Here is a 20,786-nt window from a genome sequence, read left to right on the forward strand (position 1 = left end):
TCACACAGGAACACATCCAGATGGGGCTGGAAAGGCTCCTGAGAAGGAGACTTCACAACCTGCAAGGAAAGAAACTCTGATGAGCTCCCCAGACTGGAACCTCCTCCACTGGAAGGGTCCTCAAAGCCTGGCACAGGCTGGGGAGGGGTCTGAGGCACAGTCCTGGGAGGAGAGGCTGAGGGAGCTGGGGTTGCTTAGCCTGCAGGAGAGGAGGCTCAGGGGAGACCTTCTTGCTCTCTGCAACTCCCTGCAGGGAGGTTGGAGCCAGGGGGGGGTTGGGCTCTTCTCCCAGGCAAGCAGCACCAGAACAAGAGGACACAGTCTCAAGCTGTGCCAGGGGAGGTTTAGGCTGGAGGGGAGGAGAAAGTTCTTCCCAGCCAGAGAGATTGGCCCTGGGGATGTGCTGCCCAGGGAGGTGGTGGAGTCCCCATCCCTGGAGGTGTTCAAGAGGGGATTGGATGTGGCACTTGGTGCCATGGGTTAGTTGGTCAGGAGGTGTTGGGTGATAGGTTGGACTTGATGATCTCTGAGGGTGTTTCTAACCTTGTTGGTTGGGCAAGATGACCTTTGAGTGTATCTTCCAACCCGATGCAACCTGTGAGACTGTGACCATGGTGCTGCTGTCAGCATCTTTGTGGGGCTTTAGAGAGCACAGTGCTGGGGGTGAAGAGAAAGGGAGGGGATTCTGCCCCTCTACTCCACTGTGCTGAGACCACAGCTGGAGCTCTGGGGCCAGCTCTGGAGCCTCTGTGCCAGGAAGGCTCTGGAGGGGCTGGAAGGTGTCCAGAGCAGGGCCAAGAGGAGGAGCAGAGGGCTGGAGCTGCTCTGCGCTGCAGACAGCCTGAGGGAGTTGGGGTTGTGCAGGCTGGAGAGGAGAAGGCTCCCAGGAGACCTCATTGTGGCCTTCCAGGATGTGAAGGGGGTTCCAAGAAAGCTGGGGAGGGACTTTGGAGGGTGTCAGGGAGGGACAGGACTGGGGGGGATGGAGCAGAGCTAGAAGTGGGGAGCTGGAGATTGGCTGTGAGGAAGAAGTTGTTGGCCAGGAGGGTGGTGAGAGCCTGGCACAGGCTGCCCAGGGAGGTGGTGGAAGCCTCCTGCCTGGAGGTGTTTGCAGCCAGGCTGGAGGTGGCTGTGAGCAACCTGCTGTGGTGTGAGGTGTCCCTGCCCATGGCAGGGGCTTGGAGCTGGCTGAGCCTTGAGCTCCCTTCCAACCCTGACAGCTCTGTGATTTATGATTCAGAAAGCAAATGCAGCTCCTTGTTTCCCCCTCCTCAGAGGCCACCCAAGTGGCACCAAGCCCCTTCCAGCAGAGCTGTGGAATGTTTCCAAGCCCTACCCCAAGGCAATGCCCTCACCCACCCCTTGTGTAACTCCCTCTGCCTGTAAGTGCCTTATCCCAGGCTTTGCTCACCCAGCTCTGAGCTGTGCCTAAGCTGGGATTGACAGAGAATCCTGTTGAGGGGAACACCCTGGCTGCAGAGAGCACGGAGCAAAGAGGCACTTTGGATCTGCCCTGCTGGACGGGCACAGCGACCTGGGGACCATCTCCAGGAGGCCTCCTGAGCTCTCTTGGTAGAGAAGAAGAGCCCTGCTTCAGCCCTGAGCACCTGAGCTGGCCCTGCTGGGGGGCAGCACAGAGGCTATTTGGGGCAGGGGCTGCATCGCTGTTTTTAGCACAGGCAGCAGTGCAAAGGGCTGCAGGACCTCGGCGCCTCGGGGAGCCGTCGGGAAAGGAGGTGGAAAAAGCCATCCTCTGGACACCTTCCCAGCCAGGGATGAGCCCGGGGAGAGCAGAGGAGAAGACAGCCTGAGGTTCATCTGGTGGAGAAGAAGAGCAGCAAGCCCTGCACGCAGCCGGGCAGGTCCCGGGCAGCCCGTCCCGAGATGGCCGAGGAGAGCCTGCAGGGCTCCAGCACTCCGTTCTCCCTCTCCTTCTCGGGCAGCGGCTTCCTCGTCCTCTACCAGGTCGGGGTGGTGCAGTCCCTCCTGGAGCTGGCTCCTGAGCTCCTCAAGTCTGCCTGCAAGGTCTACGGCTCCTCCGCCGGCTCCCTGATCGCCGCCGCCGTGGTCTGCGGCGTGGGTCTGGGTAAGGCTGCGCAGGGCTGGAGCTGCTCTGCCCTCGGGGCAGGCTGAGAGAGTTGGGGCTGGGCAGGCTGGAGAGGAGAAGGCTCCCAGGAGACCTCCTTGTGGCTTTCCAGGAGCTGCAGGGGGCTGCAGGAAAGCTGGGGAGGGACTTTGGAGGGTGTCAGGGAGGGATAGGACTGGGGGGGATGGAGCAGAACTGGAAGTGGGGAGCTGGAGATTGGCTGTGAGGAAGAAGTTGTTGGCCAGGAGGGTGGTGAGAGCCTGGCACAGGCTGCCCAGGGAGGTGGTGGAAGCCTCCTGCCTAGGAGGTGTTTGCAGCCAGGCTGGAGGTGGCTGTGAGCAACCTGCTGTGGTGTGAGGTGTCCCTGCCCATGGCAGGGGGGTTGGAACTGGCTGAGCCTGGAGCTCCCTTCCAGCCCTGACAATTCTAAGAGCTCCCTTTGCTGCCTGGCTTGCCTTGCAGGACTCTCCTGGCTGGGGGTGGGGGGAAAGCAGTGCTGGTGGAACTCAGACACCAGGCACAGGAGGAGTCTGCAGAGGTTGTCAGGTTTGGGTGGTGCCAGCTGCTGCAGCCCATTGCTGCTGCCTGCATCTCAGCTGGGGGGGGGAGGTGCTGCAGGAGTCAAGCTGGAGCTGCCTGTGTGGTGCTGGCCCCTGCTGAAGGAGGAGGTCTCTCTCTGCTACAAGGACTGAGGAGTGTGGCCAGCAGAGCCAGGGAGGTTCTCTTCCCCCTCTGCTCTGCCCCCATGAGACCTCAATGGGAATACTGCATCCAGTTCTGGGCTCCCCAGCTCAGGAGGGAACAGGGATCTGCTGGACAGAGTCCAAGGGAGGGCTCCAAAGATGCTGAAGGGACTGGAGACTGCCTGGGGAGGAGAAGCTGAGAGCCCTGGGGGTGGTTAGTGTGGAGAGGAGAAGACTGAGAGGGATCTGATCAATGGCTATCAATAGCTGAGGGCTGGGGGGCAGGAGGGAGGGGACAGGGCCAGGCTCTGCTCAGCTGCACCCAGGGAGAGGCCAAGGGGCAGTGGATGGAAACTGCAGCACAGGAGGCTCCAGCTCAGCATGAGGAGGAACTTCTGCACTGTGAGAGTCACAGAGGCCTGGAGCAGGCTGCCCAGAGAGGTTGTGCAGTCTCCTTCTCTGGAGCCTTCCCAGCCCTGTCTGTGCCCTGGGCTGGATTCTCTGCTCCTGCTCTGGTGGGGGCAGCCCTCTGGTGCCCTATGGATCAGCTCCCCTTAGCCATGCAGGGACATGTGGGGCAGGCACTTAGGGAGCTCCAGAGCTGGCAGCTCTCTTTGTGTGTTGCTTTGGGTTATGCTACTCAACCTTTCCAGCACAAGGGCTGCCTGGATGTTAGGAACAAGTTCTGCACCATCAGGGTGGTGGAACACTGCAACAGGTTGCCCAGGGAGGTGGTTGCTGTCCCATCCCTGCAGATGTTCAAGGTGAGGCTCGAGAGGGCAACCTGATCTAGTGGAGGATGCAGAGGGGGTTGGACTGGATGGCTTTTGGAGGTCCCTTCCCACCCAGACCATTCTATGACTCTGCAAGATGTGCTGTGACTCCTTCCAGCTCCAGGAGCTCCTTTCCCCTTGGCAAAAGCTCACCAGGGCTCCTCAGAGGGACAGGTCCAGGGGGGGCAGCAGTCCCTGCTCTGACCTGGCTCAGGAGTTCCTCTTACTGCTTCAAAAGAAGTTTTACTCTGAACCTCTTTAGACAATGGAAGCAACTCCCCCTGAACCTCCTCCCCCTCCCCCAGCAATAAGATCCTCTCTATGCAGAATTAATTCAGAGCACTTAATCCACTTCTAATAATCACATCCTCCCATATTTCCACTTGGTGCCCATGTGTAAACCAGGGCACCCAAGGCTTAAGGCTTGGGAGGCTGATCCAAGCCCTGCTTCAAGCACCACTCCCTTGAGAGGAGGTTGGAGCCAAGTAGGGGCTGGGCTCTTCTCCCCAGGTGACAGAAGGAGAGGAGATGGCCTGAAATTGTGCCAGCAGAGGGTTGGGTTGGAGATGAGGAGCAATTTCTTTGCTGGAGGAGTGGTCAGGGCTGGGCAGAGGCTGCCCAGGGAGGTGGTGGTGGAGTCCCCATGGCTGGAGGGGCTCAAGCAAGCTGCGGCCCTGGCTCTTGGGGCCATGGTTTGGGTGTCAGGAGGTGTTAGGTAGTAGCTTGGAGTTGATAATCTCTGAGGTCTTTTCCAACCTGATTGAGTCTGATTCTGTGATTCTAAGCAAGGTGTGGCCATGGCTCTTGGTTTGGTGGCCATGAGCTGATGTTGGACTGGATGATGTGGGAGGATACTGAGACACTTGAAGGTGTCCTGGGGGCAGATGGCCAGCTCCCCTGTGAAGGGGGACACAGTGATCACAGCCTCCTCCACACAAGATTCCAGCCTCAAGGCAGAACAGAGGGGCAGGAGAAATCTCTCCTCACCTATTGATCACAACCCTTCTAACCCACCCCAGGGTACCAGTGGCCTTCTTGGCCACAAGGCCACACTGGGGGCTGATGGGCAGGATGACCCCAGCCCAGGCTGCCACCCACCAGCACTGGCCACCAAAAAAGAAGGGTAAAACCCCTCCAAAAGCAGAGAGGTTTGCCCCTTCCCCTTCCAAGCTGCTTCATTGCAGGAGGAGACTGACCCTCACAGCTTGGGAGGGCTTTGGTGAAGCTGGGAAGGGTTGCTGCTGGGCTTACCATGGTGCTGGGTGGGAAGAGAGCATAGCTGATCCTGCAGAGGTTCTCTATGGAGATCTGGATGCTGCCATTGAAGATCTGGAAGCAGAAGAAGATGGCAGGGCAGTCCCGGGGGCAGATGTCCAGCTCCCCTGTGAAGGGGGACACAGTGATCACAGCCTCCTCCAGGCTGGACACGGGCTGCAGGCCAGTGAATCCTCCATCCACGTATCTCTGGGGGCAGAGCAGAGGCAGGGCTGGCTCTCAGGGCTGCTGCAGCCTGTGTGAGGCCAGCAGCACCGAGAGGAGAGCAGGCAGCTGCAGAAACCTCTGCTGCCCTCAGCCAGCCCCAGCAGGTCCTTGCTTTGGGAAGGACACTGAGGGACTGGAAGGTGTCCAGAGAAGGGCAACAAAGCTGGGGAGGGGTCTGGGGCACAGCCCTGGGAGGAGAGGCTGAGGGAGCTGGGGTTGCTTAGCCTGCAGGAGAGGAGGCTCAGGGGAGACCTTCTTGCTCTCTGCAACTGCCTGCAGGGAGGTTGGAGCCAGGTGGGGGTTGGGCTCTTCTCCCAGGCACCCAGCACCAGAACAAGAGGACACAGTCTCAAGCTGTGCCAGGGGAGGTTGAGGCTGGAGGGGAGGAGAAAGTTCATCCCAGCAACAGAGATTGGCCCTGGGGATGTGCTGCCCAGGGAGGTGGTGGAGTCCCTGGGAGGTGTTCAAGAGGGGACTGGATGTGGCCCTTGGAGCCATGGTTTAGTTGTCAGGAGGTGTTGGGTGTCAGATTGGACTTGCTGAGCTCTGAGGCTTCTTCCAGCCTATTGATTGTGTGATTCTGTGACCTCATCCACCCCAAGCAGTTCTGTGGGGACACTGAGGGGGAGCTGAGCTTTCAGGGTTCAAATAAGAGCAGAGGAAAGAATTCCTGCAGACTCTGCTGGCTGCTAGAGCCACCCTGCTGCACCTAAGAAAGAATGCAGGAGTTGGGGGAATGCATTCAGACAAAGCCAAAAGGACCTTTTCCTGCCCACATGGGCCTGAACTCCTCCACAAATCAGCCAAGGTCCCAAAGCTGCTTCTCTGGTTCCTCTCGCTGGGGCAGCAGGGTAGAGCTGGGGCCATCCAGCAGCTCTTGCTGCAGGCACCAGTGCTGAGTGGGGGTCTGCTTCAGCAGGGCTGGTAGGAACCACCCACCTAGAGGTGCTGAGATGATCTTGTGCCCAAAACATCTTCCCCAGGGGGAGAAAAAACCTTCTGGGGAGTGAGGACTCTGCTTGGGTTTCTAAGGTGGAAAAGGAGCGTGGCCCAAGCTCTGTCAGATCCACTTTGGGGAGGAGTGGGGCAAAAAAGAAGGTAGAAGTTGTGCTTGGGGTGGCTGTGGTCATGTCCCTGCCTTGCCCTGCACCTGGGCTGGGTGAGGAGGGCTGAGCTCTTCAAGCCAGGCTGTCCTTTGCCACCCCACAGGTCACCAGCTGGGCTCATGCCGGCTGGTGCAGGCAGGGACGCTCCTGGCACTGCCTGCCAAGGTCCTGCCTTGCTCACCTTGAGCCAAAGCCCTGTCCAGAGGCAGAGCCCCCAGAGCTGGGGCTGGCCCTCAGCTCCTGCCTGGCAGCTCGAGGGCAGTTTGTTCCTTGCTTTCCCCCATTCCCAGGCCATGGAAGGTGCAGGCAGGGCAGGGGGGGTGGGATGCCTCCCCTGCCCGCAGTGTCTCTGACCCTTTAGGTATCCCTGCAGACCCTGCATGAACCCATCCAGCCCTAATCATCACACCACATGGCCTGAGCATCTGCTCTAACATTTATAACCCCTCTTAAGACCTCTGCTGCTCCAGTTGCCTTCAGGACACTGCAGCTAATCCGTCTGTCTGTCTGTCCCTGATGCTAAACCCACCTCACGAGACAGCCTGGAGACCTTTGCCCCTCCAGTGCCACGGTGCTCAGGCAAGGCTGTGGCTGGCTGGGGGTGCAAAGTCCCAGGGAGGCCTTCTGGGTGCCAGGATGACTCACTGCAGCCTTGGGGAGCCAGGGAAGATTTTGGCTCCGAGAGTTTAAAGCCCCAAGGTGAGGTCTCCCCCCAAGGGAGGGCTTTGTTTCAGCAAAGGGACCAAAAGCACAGGATCCCAGGATCAGAGGATGTTAGAGGTTGGAAGGGACCTCTGGAGATCATCCAGTCCATCCCCCCTGCCAGAGCAGGAGCAGAGAATCCAGCCCAGGTCACACAGGGACACATCCAGACAGCACTGGGAAGGCTCCAGAGCAGGAGACTCCACAACCTCTCTGGGCAGCCTGCTCCAGGGCTCTGGGAGCCTCACAGTGCAGAAGTTCCTCCTCATGCTGAGCTGGAGCCTCCTGTGCTGCAGTTTCCATCCACTGCTCCTTGGCTTCTCCCAGGGTGCAGCTGAGCAGAGCCTGGCCCTGTCCCCTCCCTCCTGCCCCCCAGCCCTCAGATCTTGATAGCCATTGATCAGATCCCTCTCAGTCTTCTCCTCTCCACACTAACCACCCCCAGGGCTCTCAGCCTCTCCTCCCCAGGCAGTCTCCAGTCCCTTCAGCATCCTTGGAGCCCTCCCTTGGACTCTGTCCAGCAGATCCCTGTCCCTCCTGAGCTGGGGAACCCAGAGCTGGCTGCAGTATTCCCATTGAGGTCTCATGGGGGCAGAGCAGAGGGAGGAGGAGAAGCTCCCTGGCTCTGCTGGCAGCAGCTCTGCAGGGCAGCAGGGGCAGTGACTTTCTCTCTTCTCTTCCCTTCTCTTTGCCAGATGACCTAAAGGAATTTTTCTTTGCCATGGCCAAGGAAGTCAGGAAGACCATCCTGGGGCCTCTCTCTCCCAAGTGCAGCTTGCTGGCCAACATCAAGACAGTCCTGCAGAAGATGCTGCCAGAGGACTCCTACCAGCTGGCCTCGGGGCGGCTGCACATCTCGCTCACCCGGGTGGCTGATGGCCAGAACGTGATGGTCTCTGACTTCAGCTCAAAAGAGGAACTCATTCAGGTGAAAGGACCTTCCCCTGGTGCTGTAGGAAGCTCTTTACCCCCTGCTTGGGCTGGAGGTACCTGAGCACTGGTGGCTTAAAGCCGTGGAGCTGTGGTGCTGAGGGCTGCGGCTTAGTGCTGGGCTTGGTAGGGTTGGAGAATGGTTGGGCTGGAGGATGTGCTTGGTCTCTTCTGCCAGGCAAGCAGCAGCAGAACAAGAGGACACAGTCTCAAGCTGTGCCAGGGGAGGTTTAGGCTGGAGGTGAGGAGGAAGTTCTTCCCAGAAAGAAAGATTGGCCCTGGGGATGTGCTGCCCAGGGAGGTGGTGGAGTCCCCATCCCTGGAAGAAGAGCCTGGCTGAGGCCCTTGGTGCCATGGTTGAGTTGCTCAGATGGTGCTGGGGGAGAGGTTGGACTTGGTGATCTCAAAGGTCTCTTCCAACCTGGTTAATCCTATCCTATCCTATCCTATCCTATCCTGTCCTATCCTATCCTATCCTATCCTATCCTATCCTATCCTATCCTATCCTATCCTGCCCTGCCCTGCCCTGCCCTGCCCTATCCTATCCTATCCTATCCCATCCTATCCCATCCTATCCCATCCTATCCCATCCTATCCTATCCTATCCTATCCTATCCTATCCTATCCTATCCTATCCTATCCTACCCTGCCCTGCCCTGCCCTGCCCTGTCCTGTCCTGTCCTATCCCATCCTATCCTATCCAGTTTTTCCTTACCAAGCAGCCTGAAAGCTGGCAGCTCACACCTGCAAGGGCTTCAGGGCATGCTCAGAAACCCCAGGCTGCCCTTGGCATCCTCAAAGCCCAAGAGGAACCTGGCTCTGGGGACACAGCTTGGGGGTCTGCTGGCCAAGCAGCACAGCCACAGCACAGCACCTCCCAGGCACTCCTTGTGGAGGGTCTCAGGGTTGGGGGGGATGCAAAATCTGCCCTGCACCCTCACCCAGAGCCCACAGGGAGGCCCCAGGACAGCATCCCAGGGGACAGCCTCCTCTCTGGCCTGGAGCCATGCTCCCATGAGATGAAAGCTTGTCAGCATCCTCTCAGGGACCACAGGTTCTGCACTCATTGGCTCCTTAAGAGCCTGGCTGATGTTCTAAGCTGCCCTCCCTCAGCTGGCAGCAGCAAAGCAGGAGGAGAGGAGGCTGAGGAGGTTGGAGAGGCAAGATCCCAGAAGCAAGCTGAGATGCTGGAACCTCTCTTGAGGGCTGGAAGCCCTCTGCTGGGAGGCCAGGCTGGGAGAGTTGGGGCTGTGCAGCCTGGAGAGGAGAAGGCTCCAGGGAGAGCTTCTGCAGTGCTTCAAGAGGACAATCAGGAAGCTGGGGACAGAGTTTTGAGCAGGGCCTGTTGGGACTGGCCAAGGGGGATGGTTTGGAGCTAGAAGAGGCAGATTGAGAGTGGAGAGAAGGAGAAATGTTTGCCCCCGAGGGTGGGGAGAGCCTGTGCCAGGCTGCCCAGAGAGCTGGGAGCTGCCCCATGCCTGGCACCAGTGCAGGGCAGGGCTGGGAGCAGCCTGCTCTGGCTGGGGATGTCCCTGGGGACTGTGGGGGTGTTGGGATAGATGTGATCCAAAGGTCCCTTCCAACCTCCAGTGATTCTTTCTTCTTGAGGCAGTCAGGGGCAAAGCCCAGGTGGTGCCAAGAGCCTGGCTCCAGGAGGTTTGCCCAGCCTGCAGCTGCAGGCACTCAGTCATCAGCTTGTGCTCAGAAGACCTCTGACAGGAGCATTTACTTCTGCAATTGCTCTCTTCCCTCAGGCTCTCCTCTGCAGCTGCTTTCTTCCCATCTACTGTGGCTTCATCCCTCCATCCTACCGGGGTGTGGTGAGTGACACTTCAGCAACCCCCTGCAGCACCTCCTTGCCCTGGGGCTTCACATTCCCTGCAGCACAGAGGAGACAAATGTGTGCCAGGGCTTCCCCTGGGCTCAATGGAGGACGATAAAGCCTCTTAGCTCCTCCTTCAGCCCATCTAAGATGATAGCTGGCTGGCACTGTCATCTGGAGAGGCCTCTCCTGCTTTGCCTGGGGACAGAGGCTGGCTGATGGATCTTGCCCTGAGCTTGGGGGGATGCCCACACTCCTGACCCTGGCACACAACCCACTGAGGGAGTTGGGGTTGTGCAGGCTGGAGAAGAAAAGGCTCCCAGGAGACCTCCTTGTGGCCTCCCAGGAGCTGCAGGGGGCTGCAGGAAAGCTGGGGAGGGACTTTGGAGGGGGTCAGGGAGGGACAGGACTGGGGGGGATGGAGCAGAACTGGAAGTGGGGAGATGGAGATTGGCTGTGAGGAAGAAGTTGTTGGCCAGGAGGGTGGTGAGAGCCTGGCACAGGCTGCCCAGGGAGGTGGTGGAAGCCTCCTGCCTGGAGGTGTTTGCAGCCAGGCTGGAGGTGGCTGTGAGCAACCTGCTGTGGTGTGAGGTGTCCCTGCCCATGGCAGGGGCTTGGAGCTGGCTGAGCCTGGAGCTCCCTTCCAGCCCTGCCAGCTCTGTGGTTCCATGAAGCCTGCAGGACCCAGGGCATGGCTGTGTGAAGCTCCTCTGCACTCTCACCTCATGACTTCCATCAGCTGCAGTCCTTGCAGCCTCATCCCCCACTGAGGTGGGTGGCAAATTATCCTTTGTGGCTAAGGAGAGGACATTTTGCTTGCCTGGTGAGCAGCCCTCAGGGCTCTGCAGGCAGCCAAGAGGTGCAGGGAGCTCTCCTGCCCTCCTGCTCAAGCTCAGGACTGGAAACGTTCAGGCCACTCTAAGGTGGGTGAGGTTTGAGTGGCCTAATGAGTGCCAGAGCAGCTTCACAGAGCTCTGTGCACTGAAAGAGTTCTGCTCCCCATTTGATAAGTGCTGCTGCCTACAGCCCCTGCTCCAGGGCCCAGCTGGGGGCCAGAGGCAGGGCAGCAGGAGGAGCTGGAAAAGACCAGCATGGAGTGAGGGGTGTGAGGAGATGCTGGTCTGAGTGGGAAGAGAACCAGAAAGGTTGGAAAAGACCTCAGAGCTCAGCAAGTCCAAGCTGTCACCCAGCACCTCCTGACAACTCAACCATGGCTCCAAGGGCCAGATCCAGTCCCCTCTGGAGCTGAGGAGAAAGTTCTTCCCAGAGAGAGTTGTTGGCCCTTGGGATGTGCTAAACACCTCCAGAGACAGGGACTCCACCACCTCCCTGGGCAGCACATCCCCAGGGCCAATCTCTCTTGCTGGGAAGAACTTTCTCCTCCCCTCCAGCCTAACCCTCCCCTGGCACAGCTTGAGACTGTGTCCTCTTGTTCTGGTGCTGGGTGCCTGGCAGAAGAGCCCAACCTGGCTCCAACCTTCCTTCAGGCAGCTGCAGAGAGCAAGAAGGTCTCCCCTGAGCCTCCTCTCCTGCAGGCTAAGCAACCCCAGCTCCCTCAGCCTCTCCTCCCAGGGCTGTGCCCCAGACCCCTCCCCAGCTCTGTTGCCCTTCTCTGGACACCTTCCAGTCCCTCAGTGTCCTTCCCAAAGGAAGGACCTGCTGGGGCTGGCTGAGGGCAGCAGAGGTTTCTGCAGCTGCCTGCTCTCCTCTCGGTGCTGCTGGCCTCACACAGGCTGCAGCAGCCCTGAGAGCCAGCCCTGCCTCTGCTCTGCCCCCAGAGATACGTGGATGGAGGATTCACTGGCCTGCAGCCCGTGTCCAGCCTGGAGGAGGCTGTGATCACTGTGTCCCCCTTCACAGGGGAGCTGGACATCTGCCCCCGGGACTGCCCTGCCATCTTCTTCTGCTTCCAGATCTTCAATGGCAGCATCCAGATCTCCATAGAGAACCTCTGCAGGATCAGCTATGCTCTCTTCCCACCCAGCACCATGGTAAGCCCAGCAGCAACCCTTCCCAGCTTCACCAAAGCCCTCCCAAGCTGTGAGGGTCAGTCTCCTCCTGCAATGAAGCAGCTTGGAAGGGGAAGGGGCAAACCTCTCTGCTTTTGGAGGGGTTTTACCCTTCTTTTTTGGTGGCCAGTGCTGGTGGGTGGCAGCCTGGGCTGGGGTCATCCTGCCCACCAGCCCCCAGTGTGGCCTCGTGGCCAAGAAGGCCACTGGTACCCTGGGGTGGGTTAGAAGGGTTGTGCTCAATTGGTGAGGAGAGATTTCTCCTGCCCCTCTGTTCTGCCTTGAGGAGGCTGCAGCTGGAATCTTGTGTCCAGTTCTGGGGCCCTCAGCTCAAGGAGGACCTCAGGGAACTGCTTGAGAGAGTCCAGCACAGAGGCACAGAGCTGCTGCAGGCAGTGCAACATCTGCCTGTGAGCACAGGCTGAGGGAGCTGGGGCTGGGAGTTGGGAGCAGAGGAGCCCTGAGGGCTGCCCTTGTGGCTGGGGATAAAGAGAGAATAGAGTGGGATGGGATGGGATGGATGGAATGGAATGGGATGGAGTGGGATGGGATGGAATGGGATGGGATGGGATGGAATGGAATGGGATGGGATGGGATGTAATGTACCAGCACCAGATGTGCAGGGCTGGAGCCAGGCTCTGCTCAGGGATGCCCAAGGAGAGCACAAGGGGCACTGGGGGCAAGCTGGAGCAGAGGAGCTGCCAGGGGAACAGGAGGGAAAACTTTGTCCCTGTGAGGGTGCTGGAGCCTGGAGCAGGCTGCCCAGAGAGGCTGTGGAGCCTCCTTCTGTGGGGCCATCCAAACCCCCCTGGCTGTGTTCCTGTGTGCCCTGCCCTGGGTGATGGAGCTCTGGCAGGGGCTTGGACTGGATGAGCTCTGGAGGTCCCTTCCAGCCCCTGAGGTTCTGAGACTCTGTGATCCCTGCTGTGCTAACTTGCAAAGGATCAGCACTTTGGTAGCTGGCAGCCAGCCTGTGCTGGTTGCCTTCCCAAGCCATCCCACCCCTCCCCAGCCAGACCTTGGCACAGGCTGCCCAGGGGGGTGGTTGAGTCACCATCCCTGGCTGTGTTTCAAGGTGGTTGGGATGTGGAGCCTGGGGATATGGTTTGGGGGTGAAGTTGGCAGAGTAGGACTTGGTGCTCCTTGGGGGGGGTTCCTCTCCAACCTGACCCTGTGCTCCTGTGGCTCCTGCCAGTGCCTGGGGGGAAGCTCTTTAGTGAGCTCCACTGCTTCTCCTAGAGAAGAGGAGGCTCAGGGGAGACCTTCTTGCTCTCTGCAATTCCCTGCAGGGAGGTTGGAGCCAGGTGGGGGTTGGGCTCTTCTCCCAGGCAAGCAGCACCAGAACAAGAGGACACAGTCTCAAGCTGTGCCAGGGGGAGGGTTAGGCTGGAGGTGAGGAGAAAGTTCTTCCCAGAGAGAGTTGTTAGCCACTGGAATGTGCTGCCCAGGGGGAGGTGGTGGAGTCTCTATCCCTGGAGGTGTTCAAGAGGGGCTTGGATGTGGCACTGGGAGCCATGGTTTAGTTGGTCAGATGGTGCTGGGGGAGAGGTTGGACTTGGTGATCTCTGAGGTCTTTTCCAACCTTATTGATTCCATGATTGTGTGAGGGTGTGGGATCCCCTGAAGGCAACCTCAGGGGGAGTGGGCATGGCTGGCAGGAGTGCCAGAGGATTGCTGGGGTGTCACACAAGTGGCTGTGAGCAGCCTGCTGCGGTGTGAGGTGTCCCTGCCCGTGGCAGGGGCTTGGAGCTGGCTGAGCCTTGAGCTCCCTTCCAGCCCTGCCAGCTCTGTGATTCTGTGAGTGTGACAGGGTGCAACCAGAGGAGGCCACAGCAGTGCTGGCAGGGCTGGAAGCCCTCTGCTGGGAGGCCAGGCTGGGAGAGTTGGGGTTGTGCAGCCTGGAGAGGAGAAGGCTCCAGGGAGAGCTCCTGGTGGCCTCGCAGTGACAATCAGAAAGCTGGGGACAGACTTTTGGGCAGGACCTGATGGGAGAGGACAAGGGGGTGGGGGTGGGGGATGGTTTGGAACTAAAAGAGGCAGATTCAGAGTGGAGAGAAGGGATTGGAGGTGGCCCTTGGTGCCATGGGTGAGTCATGAGGTCTGTGGGGGCAGCTTGGACTCGATGATCCTTGAGGTCTCTTCCAACCTTGGGGACTCTGTGATGCCTTGCAGGTGCTGAACGACATCTTCTCCCAGGGCTACCAGGACACTGCCCTTTTCCTCTACAGGAACAGTAAGTGCTCCCCCAAAGCCCTGAAGGGCAGCCCAGAAGCTGTGGGCCCGGGGTGCTAAGCTCAGCCCTTTCCTTCCATCTCCCCCCAGATGCCTTTGGCTTTAACTACTTCGACGGCAACTTCCGCTTCGCCACCATGTGCGGCAAGAACGACTTCGCCCCTTCCAGCAGGCCGGGCCCTGGCCTCTACAAGAGGGGGCCACAGTGCCTGGCCCCCTGCTTCCTGCCAGGTACAGGGTTTGGGGTGTGGAGGTGGCTGCTCAAGCCTTGGTGAGGGGCAGCTTGCTAAACTGAGGGCCCCGCAGCTCAGGAAAGAGGTTGAGCTGCTGGAAGGTGTCCAGGGAAGGGCAACAGAGCTGGGGAGGGGTCTGGGGCACAGCCCTGGGAGGAGAGGCTGAGGGAGCTGGGGTTGCTTAGCCTGCAGGAGAGGAGGCTCAGGGGAGACCTTCTTGCTCTCTGCAACTGCCTGAAGGGAGGTTGGAGCCGGGGGGGGGTTGGGCTCTTCTCCCAGGCACCCAGCAGCAGAACAAGAGGACACAGTCTCAAGCTGAGCCAGGGGAGGTTTAGGCTGGAAGTGAGGAAGAAATTCTTCCCAGCCAGAGAGATTGGCCCTGGGGATGTGCTGCCCAGGGAGGTGGTGGAGTCCCCATCCCTGGAGGTATTTAGGAAGAGCCAGGATGAGGCCCTTGGGGCCATGGTTGAGTTGATCAGATGGTGCTGGGGGAGAGGTTGGACTTGGTGAGCTCAATGGTCTTTTCCAACCTGGTTAATTCTATTCCATTCCATTCCAGTCTACTCTAGTCTATGGATTCCGATTAAGAGGTTATTGAATGAGTTATCATCACACTGCTCTGGTCAGACCTCCCTTGGAGCACTGTGTTCAGCTTTGGAGTCCCCAGCAGGGACAGGGAGCTGCTGGAGCAGGGCCAGAGGAGGTCACAGCAGTGCTGGCAGGGCTGGAAGCCCTCTGCTGGGAGGTCAGGATGAGAGAGTTGGGCTTGGGCAGCCTGGAGAAGAGAAGGCTCTAGGGAGAGCTTCTGGTGGCCTTGCAGTGCTGAAAGAGGACAATAAGAAAGCTGGGGACAGAGTTTTGAGCAAGGCCAAGGCCAAGGGGGGATGGTTTGGAACTAAAAGAGGCAGATGGAGAGTGGAGAGAAGGGAGAAATGTTTGCCCCTGAGGGTGGGGAGAGCCTGTGCCAGGCTGCCCAGAGGGCTGGGAGCTGCCCCATGGCTGGCACCAGTGCAGGGCAGGTTGTGTGGGGCTGGGAGCAGCCTGCTGGGGCTGGGGATGTCCCTGCTGAGTGCAGGGCAGGTGGAGAAGATGACCTTGAAGGGTCCCTTCCCCCCAGCCCCGTCTGGGACTCCAGGGCAGTGAACGTTTCCAGCTGAGCAGCATCAGGGCACAAAGAGGTTGTGCAGGAGCAGCTCGGGCTGGGTTCTGAGCTGGGCCTCAGCACCCGCGGGCTGAGCTGCAGCAAGAGGCTCCTGGGCAAGAGGAACTGTTGCATTTATTGACCTGCTTCTGACGGTCGCCGCTGATTCACTTCTCTGCTGCCGCCGCCGGGCGCAGGTCTGTCCCTGTGGAGGAAGGAGCAGCTGAGCGGACTGCAGGATCCCCTCTCCAAGGTCCTGTTGCAGCCCTACAGGCTGCCAGCGTTCCTCAGGAAGGGGTAAGGAGGGCTTGGAAGAGTCCCCAGAGCTGCAGAAACCGGCAGCTGCCCCTCCAGCAGCGGTGAGACAGCTGAAGGCACCCGGGGCAGGATGAGCATGAGGCTCAGAGGCGCCCCTGCAAGCTCGGGCTCGGGGTGTGCAGAGGGATGCTCAGCCCTCAGCTGGGACACACATGGGGCAAGGGAGGGCTGGTGCTGAGCCTCTGCCTTCCTCTGGGCCAGGGCAAGCTGCAGCACATCTCCTGAGGAAACAGCCCGAGAGGCTTTGCCTTGCTTTCCAGGAGGGCAGGAAGAGTGTGGCCAGCAGGAGCAGGGAGCTCATCCTGCCCTGTGCTCAGCACTGCTGAGCCCACACCTGGAGTCCTGTGGCCAGCTCTGGGCTCCTCAGGTCAGGAAAGAGGTTGAGCTGCTGGAAGGTGTCCAGAGAAGGGCAACAAAGCTGGGGAGGGGTCTGGGGCACAGCCCTGGGAGGCCAGGCTGGGAGGGTTGGGGTTGCTTAGCCTGGAGAGGAGAAGGCTCCAGGGAGAGCTTCTGGTGGCCTTGCAGTGACAATCAGAAAGCTGGGGCCAGACTTTTGGGCAGGACCTGATGTGACAGGACAAGGGGTGATGGTTTGGAACTAGAAGAGGCAGATTGAGAGTGGAGAGAAGAGAGAAATGTTTGCCCCTGAGGGTGGGGAGAGCCTGTGCCAGGCTGCCCAGAGAGCTGGGAGCTGCCCCATGCCTGGCAGCAGTGCAGGGCAGGTTGGTTGGGGCTGGGAGCAGCCTGCTCTGGCTGGGGATGTCCCTGGGGACTGCAGGGGGTTGGGCTGGAGGAGCTTTGGAGGTCCCTTCCCACCCAAACCACTGTGGGGTTCTGTGTTTGTCAGCTTTTGTTGCCTGTGCTGCTGCTGCAGCTCTGCTGCTTTGGGTTCTGCAGGCTGAAGAAGCTGTGGGGGCTGCTGGAAGCTCTCAGCTCCGCGGTGAAACAGTTCCAGAAGCTCCTCCAAACCATGCTGCCTGCCTTGCCTAGGAGGGCTGTGGCCAGGAGGTGAGGTGATTGGGGGCTGCAAACCAGGGCAGAGAAAGCCTGGGGGACCTGAGCCGTGGGTCACTGATGTTGAGTGGGGCAAACCCCTCCAAACTCTGTAGTACCCCCCCCCAAAAACGGCCAATTTCTGTCTCTGTGATGTTATTCAACCAGTGACATCCAAAAGAAGCTCTCAGCCAGCTTAGAGCTGGTTCCCTCCAGCAACACATTCTTGTTCCAGAGCATTTATCTGCTGGGATCTCTCCTGGCAGCCACCAGGCACATTCCCCCAGCCCCTGAGGGGTATTTTGACACTCAGCTGTGGTGGATCACAGGCACTGAGCTCCTCACACAGGCACTGAGCTCCTCACACAGGCACTGAGCTCCTCACACAGGCACTGAGCTCCTCACACAGGCACTGAGCTCCTCACACAGGCACCTACGAAGCCACAGGCCCCCAAATCCTGCTTGCAGGTTGCTTCACAGGCAGCTGGCAAAGTCTGTGCACAGCTTGCACCCCTGGGGCAGCTCCACAGCTCCTCAGCTGGGCAAAAAGCTTTGCAGCACCCAACACAATTCCTCAGCCATGGAAAAGCTTTGCAGCACCAAACACAAATCCTCAGCCATGGAAAAGCTTTGCAGCACCAAACACAAATCCTCAGCCATGGAAAAGCTTTGCAGCACCAAACACAAATCCTCAGCCATGGAAAAGCTTTGCAGCACCAAACACAAATCCTCAGCCATGGAAAAGCTTTGCAGCACCAAACACAAATCCTCAGCCATGGAAAAGCTTTGCAGCACCAAACACAAATCCTCAGCCATGGAAAAGCTTTGCAGCACCAAACACAAATCCTCAGCCATGGAAAAGCTTTGCAGCACCAAACACAAATCCTCAGCCATGGAAAAGCTTTGCAGCACCAAACACAAATCCTCAGCCATGGAAAAGCTTTGCAGCACCAAACACCCCCGGGGGCAGCTCCAGAATTCCTCAGCCATGGAAAAGCTTTTCAATGACAAAACAAATTCCTCAGTTATGGATAAAGCTTTGCAGCACCAAACACAAATCCTCAGCCATGGAAAAGCTTTTCAGCACCAAACACAATTCCTCAGCTATGGAAAAAGCTTTGCAGCACCAAACACCCCTGGGGTAGCTCCACAGTTCCTCAGCCATGGAAAAGCTTTTCAATGACAAAACAAATTCCTCAGTTATGGATAAAGCTTTGCAGCACCAAACACCCCTGAGGCAGCTCCACAATTCCTCATCTATGGAAAAGCTTTTCAGCACCAAACAGCCCTGAGGCAGCTCCACAATTCCTCAGCCATGGAAAAGCTTTGCAGCACCAAACACCCCTGGGCCAGCTCCAGAATTCCTCAGCCATGGAAAAGCTTTTCAGCACCAAAACAAATTCCTCAGCTATGGATAAAGCTTTTCAGCACCCAACACAATTCCTCAGCCATGGAAAAGCTTTGCAGCACCAAACACCCCTGGGGCAGCTCCACAATTCCTCATCTATGGAAAAGCTTTTCAGCACCCAACACAATTCCTCAGCCATGGAAAAGCTTTGCAGCACCAAACACCCCTGGGGCAGCTCCACAGCTCCTCAGCTATGGAAAAGCTTCTCAGCATCAAACACCCCTGGGGCAGCTCCAGAATTCCTCAGCTGTGGAAAAGCTTTTCAGCACCCAACACTCCCGGGGGCAGCTCCTCAATTCCTCAGCTATGGAAAAGCTTTGCAGCACCAAACACAGTTCCTCAGCTATGGATAAAACTTTTCAGCACCAAACAACCCTGGGCCAGCTCCAGAATTCCTCATCCATGGAAAAGCTTTTCAACATCAAACACCCCTGGGGTAACTCCACAATTCCTCAGCCATGGAAAAGCTTTTCAGCACCCAACACCCCTGGGGCAGCTCCACAGCTCCTCAGCTATGGAAAAGCTTCTCAGCATCAAACACCCCTGAGACAGCTCCAGAATTCCTCAGCTGTGGAAAAGCTTTTCAGTACCCAACCCCCCTGGGGTAGCTCCACAGTTCCTCAGCCACGGAAAAGCTTTTCAGCACCACAGAGCCCTTGGCCCTTGTTGGCTCAGCCACCCCACCCAGCTCACCAGCAGGGTTGTTCCCTCAGGTAACCAGCCTGGAGATGCCCTGGGAGCCTCCAAGCCGACTAACCACTGCTTCCTTTCCTCAGGTAACCAGCCTGGAGATGCCCTGGGAGCCTCCAGACCGACTAACCACTGCTTCCTTTCCTCAGGTAACCAGCCTGGAGAGGCCCTGGGAGCCTCCACAGCCGCCCTGGGGAGCAGTGGGAGACACCAGAGCCGGTTTCATGCAGCACCTGGCTGTGTGAACTGATGATGGAATCGTTTTGGGGTGGTTTGGGTTTCTTTGCTTGGTTTTCTTTTTCCACCTGGGGGCTCAGGCTGGTTTTGTTTCCAGTGCTGCTGCTGCAGCCTCCCTGCCTGGCTTGAATGTGGTGGCTGAGGACAGGGGCTGTGGAGCTGCACTGGTGACCAAGCCACAGCCTGGAGGGGGGGAGCCTGGGCAGCTTCACTGGCACTGCTGCACAGCCCCAGGCACTCCTGCTGCTGAGCACCAGCAGTGTCCCTTCCTGCTGCTGTGATGCAGGATCCCAGCATTCAGAAGGGACCTCTGAAGATCAACCACTCCAAATCCCGTGCTGGAGCAGCATCCCCTGGAGTAAATCACACAGGGAATAGGTCCAGCTGGGCTTGGAAGCTCCTCCACCCCAGGAGACTCCACAACCTCCCTGGGCAGCCTGCTCCAGGCCTCCAGCAGCCTCACACCAAAGAAGTTTCTCCTCCTGTTCAGGTGGAACCTCCTGGGTTCCACTTTGTGCCCACTGCCCCTTGTCCTCTCACTGGACAGCACAGAGAAGGTTCTGCCTCTGTCCTCCTGACACTCACACTTTAGATACTTGAAGTCTTTCCCTCTCACTCAGAAACTTGCAGAGAGATTCATCAGAGAGGGAGCAGCCTGGGGGAGCAGCCTGGGGGAGCAGCAAGCCGGTCAGGAACTCATTTTGATCCAGGGCCCTGAAGTCCTTTTGCTGATTAAACTTCTCTGGAGCTTCACACAGCCTCACAGGCCTGCTTCTTCCAGGGGAGGACCTCTCTGAACTTGGAGCTGTGGGGAATCATCATAGAATCAACATAGAATCAACATAGAATCATCATAGAATCGAATTGAATTGAATTGAATCAAATAGAATAGAATAGAATTAACCAGGTTGGAAAAGACCTCAGAGCTCACCAAGTCCAACCTCTCCCCCAGCACCATCTGATCAACTCAACCATGGCACCAAGGGCCACATCCAGGCTCTTCCTAAACACCTCCAGGGATGGGGACTCCACCACCTCCCTGGGCAGCACATCCCCAGGGCCAATCTCTCTGGCTGGGAAGAATTTCTTCCTCACCTTCAGCCTAAGCCTCCCCCTGGCTCAGCTTGAGACTGTGTCCTCTTGTTCTGGTGCTGGGTGCCTGGGAGAAGAGCCCAACCCCCACTTGGCTCCAGGCTCCCTTCAAGGAGCTGGAGAGAGCAAGGTCTCCCCTGAGCCTCCTCTCCTGCAGGCTAAGCAACCCCAGCTCCCTCAGCCTCTCCTCCCAGGGCTGTGCCCCAGACCCCTCCCCAGCTTTGTTGCCCTTCTCTGGACACCTTCCAGCAGCTCAACCTCTTTCCTGAGCTGAGGGGCCAGGCTCTCACCACCCTCATGGGGAACAATTTCCTCCTCACAGCCAATCTCAATCTCCCCACTTCTAGTTCTGCTCCACCCCCCCCCGAGTCCTGTCCCTCCCTGACCCCCTCCAAAGTCCCTCCCCAGCTTTCCTGCAGCCCCCTGCAGCTCCTGGGAGGCCACAATGAGGTCTCCTGGGAGCCTTCTCCTCTCCAGCCTGCACAACCCCAACTCTCTCAGGCTGTCTGCAGGGCAGAGCAGCTCCAGCCCTCTGCTCCTCCTCCTGGCCCTTCTCTGGACACCTTCCAGCCCCTCCAGAGCCTTCCTGGCACAGAGGCTCCAGAGCTGGCCCCAGAGCTGCAGCTGTGGTCTCAGCAGAGTGGAGCAGAGGGGCAGAATCCCCTCCCTGGCCCTGCTGGCCACACTTCTGCTGCTGCAGCCCAGGCTCTGCTTGGCTCTCTGGGCTGCCAGTGCTCCCTGCTGGCTCCTGCTGAGCTTCTCCTCCCCCAGCACCCCTAAGGCCTTTTCTCCAGGGCTGCTCTGCAGCCAGTCCCTGCCCAGCCTGTGTCAGTGCCTGGCATTGCCCTG

General features: G+C 58.6%; 1 protein-coding gene and 1 long non-coding RNA gene across 2 annotated transcripts; both read left to right on the forward strand.

Annotated features, from left to right (window-relative positions):
- Nucleotides 1-1,793: 1,793 nt before the first annotated feature.
- On the forward strand, nt 1,794-12,832 carry PNPLA1 (patatin like phospholipase domain containing 1). The gene is made up of 6 exons (XM_054176300.1): nt 1,794-2,086; nt 7,528-7,760; nt 9,517-9,582; nt 11,363-11,575; nt 11,724-11,802; nt 12,789-12,832. Exons 1-6 carry the CDS (start codon nt 1,885-1,887, stop codon nt 12,830-12,832), a joined length of 837 nt encoding a protein of 278 aa, XP_054032275.1. The 5' UTR covers nt 1,794-1,884.
- Nucleotides 12,833-13,994: 1,162 nt separating this feature from the next.
- LOC128898926 (uncharacterized) lies at nt 13,995-16,624 on the forward strand. Its single transcript, XR_008463028.1, has 3 exons — nt 13,995-14,056; nt 15,397-15,496; nt 16,415-16,624. It is a non-coding gene; the product is annotated as an uncharacterized LOC128898926 (long non-coding RNA).
- The last annotated feature ends 4,162 nt before the right edge of the window (nt 16,625-20,786 follow it).

The sequence above is a fragment of the Dryobates pubescens genome, chromosome 35 (assembly GCF_014839835.1).
Source record: "Dryobates pubescens isolate bDryPub1 chromosome 35, bDryPub1.pri, whole genome shotgun sequence".
NCBI lineage: Eukaryota > Metazoa > Chordata > Aves > Piciformes > Picidae > Dryobates > Dryobates pubescens.